Here is an 8,318-nt window from a genome sequence, read left to right as displayed (position 1 = left end):
ACTTAGGATTTTCTGTAAATAAATATTTCTTTTATTGCTTGATTTGTTGATAATTTTTTTTTTAATTTTTTCCAAAAGTTAATTCACACATATCATAATACTCGTAAAACTTGGATTTTTTTGTCAAATCAAGATGCAGTAAAATTTGAGTTTCAGAATTATCAAACTAAAAATTAAATTTATGTGATATCTAGATAGGAGATAAATTGGTATATACAAGAAATAAAAGGAAATAGAATAACTTAAACAATGAGCAAATAGTACTATTTTTCTATGCTGATAATGAAGGTTGGATGTAATTTAATTTATTTTAGCATAATTTATGGATTAAAACATTTGCTCCAAAGTGTATATATATATAATTAGCTGGATAACATAAAAGATTTATCTTTCTTCGTACACATCCATTCATGTCGCAAAATTCGATCAAGATTTAACCTCAGAGTAATGTCTGGTTCTAATATTTTAATTACCATATTTTTTCCAAGTGGAGACACTGTTTTTTGAGTTCGTGATCGAAAACTCCACTTTTTAGCTATTTGATCTTTAAGTAATTTATTTATATTGCTATCGTCAAATGGCATTGATCCATTTAACATTATGTAAAGAATTATCCCTAAGGACCAAACGTCAGCAAGCTTAGGATTATACGGAGTGCCGGATACTACTTCCGGGGCAGCATAAGCTGCAGAACCACAATACGTAGTACTAAGTACTCTTCGATTGTCACGGTCCACACAAAATCGAGCAAAACCAAAATCAGCCAATTTAACAGTAAATGTACGTGATAGCAGAATATTTTCACATTTCAGATCACGATGAGCAATATTTTTTCCATGAAGATAATAAAGACCTAAAACCATTTGCCGAAACCATACTCTCGATTGTTGTTCAGAAATAATTCCATTTCGATTTGTATACTCTAATAGATCTCCATTATCAGCATAACGCATGAAAATGAAAACTCGAGGACCACGTTGTAAAATGCTATGAACCTAAAAAAAATCATTTTTTGTATTTCTTTTGTTAATATCTGGGCCATTTTTTCTCAATACTTGTATAATATATGGATTTTCAATTTTTGTAAGTATTTCAAGTTCACGCGGAAAAAATTTATTAATAAAATCTGGTGGAGCTTTTTCTTCATCGAAAACTTTACATGCAAGCCTCATTTTTTTTGAATTATTTCCATCGAAATATTCAGCAAAGTATACAGTTGCATATGAACCCTATGTTAAAAATTTACGTATTATCTCAAATTATTATTTATTATAAAAAAAGTTACATTACCTGCCCAATTTTTTTCCCAATGTAATATCCTCGTTCTGCAAGTGCATTTATCTCCGAACTTTGTGGACTTAATTTCAAAGCCATATGTGAATTTTCTTAACAAACGAAGTTTATTTTGTAATTTTTATTACAAACTTGATCAAATTTGCAGAATTGAATGTGTCAAATATCCGTTTCTGTTTTCATATTTTATGATAAAGTATTTACAAAAAAAACCGCGTACAATATAACGAAAATTAGGTATAACATAACAAAAATTTTGGTTTAACAAAGTTTGTGTCATAATTTATAATAAGAAACGTAACCAAAAGTTGAAAGGTTATGAAATGTCAAACATTTCTTGAAGAAAAAAAAACAAATGAAAATCAAGTCCATCATTACCAATTAAGGTGCCTCGAGCGGAAAAATACAGATGCAGTGAGTGTTAAAAGTATTCGTACACCTAGGGTTGTAATAAAAAAAATACAAATTTGATAGATATTTTTTTAATTTATTTAATTTAGAAGATACTAACAAATAGCTCAGGGTCACTGTAATTTGATTATAACAAAAAAAATTTTTTTTAATAACAATTATAAACAGTAAAAAAATATTTTTATATCCACTATGCAAAAACCTGCTAACAAAAAATATTCGTTCATTCTCCTATTTATTAAAACTCATGACTTATTGTCAGGCAAAGAGATACAATTACAAAAACCGTTCTTGTGAACATAATTAAATATTTATAATATTTTCTTTTATAAAATCACGGAGATTACAATTCAATAGATAATAACAAAAAAAATTTTTTAAATTACCGTAACAAATACCAAAAAACAATAATTAAAGAATACAAAATTTAATCGACCAATCAGAAAAGCATAACCATTTTATTCATGCGCTGATTGGTGAGTTTTATTTTCAAATTTTCGAAATGGAAAAAATAAAAATTATCTTATCGAAGCCTTTTTAGGGGACCCTTTATCTATTTTAGTCATGAGTTGTTATTTATTTAACTGTCATTGAACTGATTTTAGGATCCAATCCCCAATCACCTGATACTAATATTATAGAGCATGTGTGGAATTATCTCGACAATAAAATTCGAAAAAGAGACTCCAAGCTATTATCCATAATAATGTTGGACCAACAAAATATTAATTATTAATTTTTCATTTATTTTAAATACCCGGGAAAAAATAAAATAGATCTTCACAGATACACATTTTCGCCATTTTTTGGATCTAATTTAATCTACTCATATCTAAAAAACTAACGAAAATTTGATCTTAGTAAATTTATGTATATGTAGTGAGATCACTGTATATCTACACAAATTACTGTATGTCCATGAAGATCTTCATTGATCTCGATGATAAAGAAAAATTTTAATGCATCTACAGAGATCACAAAAGATTTAAAATGATCAAAACAGATGTACACAGAACAAAGTAGATCTATTTGTACCGAAAAATAGATCTGAGTAGATCAATGTAGATCTATTTTATTTTATCCCGAGTAATTTTCTGAGTGTACGAATATTTTTTGTTAGCAGGTTTTTGCATAGTGAATATAAAAATATTTTTTTACTGCTTATAACTGTTACTTAAAAAATTTTTTTTGCCATAAACAAATTACAGCGACCTTGAGCTATTTGTTAGTATCTTCTAAATTAAATAAATAAAAAAAAATATCTATCAAATTTGTATTTTTTTTATTACAACCCTAGGTGTACGAATACTTTTTAGACTCACTCTATGGTTGACCAAAAACTGTCAAATTGCTTTAGACTTTTAATTAAACAGTATCAAAAAAGTCATTTTAAGCTAGTTAATATAAAAAAAAAAACGAAAAAAACCCTGCCAGACATCTATACATTAATTTTTAAATCTTCTGCTATGCTTTCAAATGTCTCAACACTCAAATAAATAACAAAATAACAAATTTCAAAAATCGATTTTTTTAAGCAAATCATAAATAGGTACTTCAAATTAAAAAATACTTATATCGATATATAAATTGCATGTACATTAGGTAGTGATAACTACGGTAACTTTATGAAAATTCAAATTATCATTTGATATATTTTCAAGTAAATGTTTCAAGTCCTCAAATTTACAAAATAAGTTTTAATATATAGTAATTTCACTTATGATAATTTTAAAAAAATAAAAAAATATTCGAATTTAATAGATCAAGTGCTTTATTTTTACCAAATGAAGCATATAAATATGTAATAGAAAAAATAATCCAAATTAGAATTGCATAAAATTTATATTACAAACGTGTAAAAGAATAATGTAATGAATGGATTAAATTTTGATTTTATTTTATACATATTTAATCTTCATTTTTTTCGTCTTGAATTATTTAGGAGATTTTTATTTATTATATATGCATACATAATAAATTGTAACGTAAATTTCAGTTTATATTATTTTTAAAACGTTATTGTTACAAATTTTTTTGTATAGGTAAAAAATTCGATATTTATTAATTCATGTGTGTCATTTAACGCAACATTAGTACTTGATAGGACACTATTAATTGATTTTTTTTATCAATTCTTACAATGCCAAAAAATATCAAATTATAGATATTTATAAAATATTCAGTTGTTTTTGTTTTAAGAAAAAAATATTCTATCATGCATGAATTAACTTTAAACATGATATTATATAATTTTGCACTTGATATAAATACCTGAAAATCTAATATACAGTTATATTTATTATAATCAGTAGAAATAATGTATTTTAATTAAATAAAATTAAAAAATACTTATGTTATTATAATAGCTTATTTTTGTTATGCAAGAAAATATCTCTAGAATGGTATATTTATTTTAATTACATTGAATTAGTTTATAAATATACAATAATTCCTATTACATGAAAGATAACTAAAATGATAAACTTGATACTTAAACTAGTTTCAATTATCAGTAGATAACTAATCAATGCTACCTTCTCACATTCAATTAAACTTAATTTAACTTTAACGAAGAAGAGTGGAGAATAGAAATTCAAAGGGGCCTGCCCTAATATAGAAACATAAAACGATTATAAAACACGGAGTTTAATAGATGAAAAAATCAAAGATTTAATTACTATTAAGAAAGACGATTTCTAAGATTATTAATCGAAACTTTCATTGATGAAAATATCTATCCACACATTGTTGACTTTTTTCTTTTATGTGAACTATATTAATTGAAAGAATGAAAGTTACATAAATTGTGTGATATGTGGACGGATCATTTTTATTTGAGATAAATAAAATTTAATGTCGTATTGAAAAATAACCGATAAACTACGTGTTGCTTAACTCAGTAATGTTCAGCATATCTTTACAATATATCATTACTTGCAGTCGAGTATGAACATAACAAATTTAATCTCTCCACCCTTCCTTAAATGGCACGCAATTAAATAATTAAATGTAAAAAAATATATGAAATCATTCAAAAATGTCTATTATTGTTTTAAAGATGTTTATAATTTCTAGTACGAATAAGAATAATTAAATAATTTCTACTTCATACTTAGATAGACCAATATTGAATAGACTCAATTTTTGCTTAAATAACTTTCAAAGTTACATACATATACAATTTATTCTTGACTTTTTGTAGTATTCTTGGTTAAAAATGCTGAAAAGTCACATTTAAAGCACTACAAATTATTCTATAGTATTTATTTTTCCGAATATTTTATTCTATATTTTTCGATATTTCAATGAAATTTAATGTATTCATTATTAATGCAAATAAAACATATTGAATTTTAATTATATACAGTTATTAATGAATTTTTGAAATATTCCGCATTAATAGCTTTGAAGTTATTAAATAATATGTTTTTACATCAGAGATCATTTACTCGCATAGAACTTATATTTGTATGAAGATTATTATGGTGATGTGGTCTATGTAAAGTACTGCTTATTGTTAAAGGACCTACCATGTGACCAGGTCTTGCCCATGTATAAACATATCCATCTTGACAAGCTGTCACAAAACAATCTTCTCTAAATACTAATTCAGTTAATCGTTCGTGAGCTAATTTTTTACACACCAAAGGTTCTAGTACTGGACACTCATCAAATCTAGGACACCAAGCAGTTCCGATTAATCGCATAGGATCATCCATTATTGAATTCCCTTTTTTATTTCCACTAACATGGTTCATATTGCTTGCATTTGAATTGTTATACGATTTATCGTTGTTTATCGTTGAGTTATTACTTGTTCCAGTTCCCTTCATAGTCAGACTGAAATTTCGTTTATGATTATCACTTTTACGCTCTCCAAAACCAAGTCCTGCAAATCTTTGGGTTAACGAATTGACAGTAGACACTGTCGAATTTACGTTTGTGCTATTGTTACTAGTATCATTGTGGATACTACTAGAGTCTTTTAAGTTCATATTATTTACATTAGCATGTTTCACATTATTCGGTACATGATTTGATGTCATACCATTACCACTAGTTACTGTTCCAGATATCGGTACAGTACCCGAACCAGCTGTTGAAATTCTTTGTTTTGCACAAACAGGTTGTCGTAATACGTCTTCTGTGATATCCCATAAACATAATTGCGTGTCTTCAGATACACTACCAAGTCTATAGCATGTTCCGCCAGATACGCGTAATTCTGAGCCTACAGAGTTTCTGTTGGAATTAACTTCTTGATGTGTGGCTGATAATCGATTAGATTTTTCATTAAAATTATTATGATTATGTTGGATTCCTTCATCATCAGATCCACTAAAATCAGCATCAGCATCACCATAACATGTCGTAAATGGGTCAAATGCAACAACGCTCACCCAACTATGATGGCCTTGGCCTCGAGCCACCACTCGTTTTTCGTGAAAACTCCAAATTGTCACCAAGTCATCTTCACCACCAACAACAACATATCGTCCATCGGGTGACCAACAGACGCACAAAAACCCACCGAAATAACTACGCGCTGAGCCTACTAATTCCATAGTATTATAGTTAAAAACTCGTAGAAAGCCATCTTGTGATACTACAGCAAGATTTGTACCGCATGGACTAAAAGCAAACTCGTTTATACAACATCCTTCAGCACCAATAATCCAACGATATAATGGATTTCTTGTTGATTTTGTTTTACAAGTATGAATGACGAAACCATCACCTGATTTAAAAGGTTGATAGTTCGGTGAAGTTGTACTACAAGGAAGTTCCCAATTATATAAATAAAGTTGGCCAGAACTATGAGATACAATAAATAAATTACTTGATCCAGGTACCCACTTAATACACGTAACTTTTGTTTTATCTATGAGCCTCTGTAATATAATGTTTGTCACTTTAGTGTATTTGTTCTGACAATTTTTCTATAAAGATATTATTTATTTATTACCTCCTCATTGTATAATTTGTTCAATTCCTTTTTTATTGGATCGATGAGTTGGATTTGACCTGTAGAAAATCCTACAAGCAATGGGGCAGTATCGGCTGTAGCTGTTGTTTGATTGAAATTGTGACATGTGGGATTTGTTCCTTTATATAGTTTTTTATCAACTGGCTTGTTTAGATCTACAGCCTGAAACATAAAATTTTTAATTATATCGATACAACTGTTATATAAGTAATGTTATACTAAGAACACCTTTGAATTATTGTTTATGTTGATGACAAACGACGCATAAAGTCGAAACATTTAAACTGTTCACATGAAAACGATAACTTACTAATTTTAAATCTAGAGTAAAACATGTTTACATAATTTATATTAATATATTTAATCGTATAATATTCATGAATGATAAATAACAATGTTCAACAAATAAACACTGTTTATTTATATTGTTGAATTCAACAATCTAAATAAACTTAAATTTGGAGATTCTTAATGTACTTTAACAATGAACGATTTTTTGTACTTGAAGAAAACTATTCAATCATGCTAATAAATTATTATCAAAACAAGTATTTACTAGAGATACGGAATTAAAAATCGGATAATGATAAGATTTATCTATTAATTGGAAAAGGTGTGATAATGAAATAAAAATAATGTCAGTTACATTTGTTTTAGGTTAGGTCAAGACGTAGAAAATAGAAAAAATGTCTAATGCACACATAAAAAAGAATATTTTATCATGTTCAACTAACCTTTTTAACTCCTCGATATACATACACAAAGAGTTCTTTACCAAAATTAAAGCACATTCGATCGCCAAGACCTTGAGCTCCTGTGGGATCAGTTGGATCCGGTAAAGTGACGAATGATACTCTCACCGAAGCACTTCCACGAGTGTCTGTATTGCCTACCCTATTTGGTCTTGAATATTCAGACAATGTCATTAATTTATAAGTTCCTTCTCGTGTAACAAACTGTGTTTTTAAATCTTCCTTTCCCCCGCCTTCTAGCTGTATAGCCATCTTACTACGAGAGATACAATAGAAGAGCTCATGAGAGATAAACGAAGTAAAATATACTCGAGAATCTTCTATCAGCACGTTCTAATCCCCAATAGTTTCCTCATGTATCAGTAAATTTATTAAGTATGTCTTGTAAATTGTATTGAATGTTATTTCTCACAATTTACTAAATATCACAGTACAATTTTATACTATGCTTCAAGAAAAGTCTCTTAGTTAGTAAATCGTGTTTTTTATAAGTTAATTTGTGATCTAACTCCACAGAATAGTATAATCAGAGCCCATCACAAATGAAAAAACCTACTGCAAAGAACCCTAAATTGATCTTATCTAGGGGGCTCGTGTAAAAACAACACGGAGAAGAAAGTATTGTGATATCAGTTGATACACTTAATAATGTGAAAAATTACTGACAGGTGACTCTACTTGTTAGACAACTGTGGCAGCTCCGAGGGTTCGGGCGCCAAATTTGAAGATTTCGAGTACACCCAAACGCATTAATGCATATGTTCATGCCACGCCCCCATAGACAAGATTTAAGGCTGGGCTGAAGTCAGAGAGGCGACTGATTCCCCCTATCTAAATACATGGGATCGGGATATTTCTAATTTCTTCGCCAATTT

The 8,318-nt window shown here is 28.3% G+C and overlaps 2 protein-coding genes across 4 annotated transcripts; both read right to left on the bottom strand.

Annotated features, from left to right (window-relative positions):
• Nucleotides 1-189: 189 nt before the first annotated feature.
• Tssk (Testis-specific serine/threonine kinase) lies at nucleotides 190-1,696 on the bottom strand. Of its 2 annotated transcripts, XM_035088871.1 has the most exons (3): nucleotides 1,291-1,696; nucleotides 1,056-1,229; nucleotides 190-995 (listed from the first exon to the last, which is right to left on the bottom strand). In XM_035088871.1, exons 1-3 carry the CDS (start codon nucleotides 1,372-1,374, stop codon nucleotides 363-365), a joined length of 891 nt encoding a protein of 296 aa, XP_034944762.1. In that variant the 5' UTR covers nucleotides 1,375-1,696; the 3' UTR covers nucleotides 190-362. The 2 variants fall into 2 exon arrangements, with proteins under 2 accessions (XP_034944762.1, XP_034944763.1); XM_035088872.1 differs by lacking the exon at nucleotides 1,056-1,229.
• A 2,358-nt stretch (nucleotides 1,697-4,054) lies between these two features.
• LOC118070337 (WD repeat-containing protein 20) lies at nucleotides 4,055-8,031 on the bottom strand. Of its 2 annotated transcripts, none has more exons than XM_035088888.1 (3): nucleotides 6,920-7,048; nucleotides 6,671-6,853; nucleotides 4,055-6,596 (listed from the first exon to the last, which is right to left on the bottom strand). In XM_035088888.1, the coding sequence occupies exons 1-3, from the start codon at nucleotides 6,968-6,970 to the stop codon at nucleotides 5,139-5,141; spliced, it is 1,692 nt and encodes a 563-aa protein (XP_034944779.1). In that variant the 5' UTR covers nucleotides 6,971-7,048; the 3' UTR covers nucleotides 4,055-5,138. The 2 variants fall into 2 exon arrangements, with proteins under 2 accessions (XP_034944779.1, XP_034944778.1); XM_035088887.1 differs by lacking the exon at nucleotides 6,920-7,048 and adding an exon at nucleotides 7,426-8,031 and having other exon boundaries at nucleotides 4,056-6,596.
• Nucleotides 8,032-8,318: the final 287 nt, after the last annotated feature.

This window comes from Chelonus insularis, unplaced genomic scaffold (genome assembly GCF_013357705.1).
Source record: "Chelonus insularis isolate UGA/USDA-ARS -01 unplaced genomic scaffold, ASM1335770v1 contig_56_pilon, whole genome shotgun sequence".
In the NCBI taxonomy this organism is placed as follows: Eukaryota; Metazoa; Arthropoda; class Insecta; order Hymenoptera; family Braconidae; genus Chelonus; species Chelonus insularis.
The sequence above is the reverse complement of the archived record's forward strand: the minus strand, read 5'-3'. Positions and strand labels throughout refer to the sequence as shown.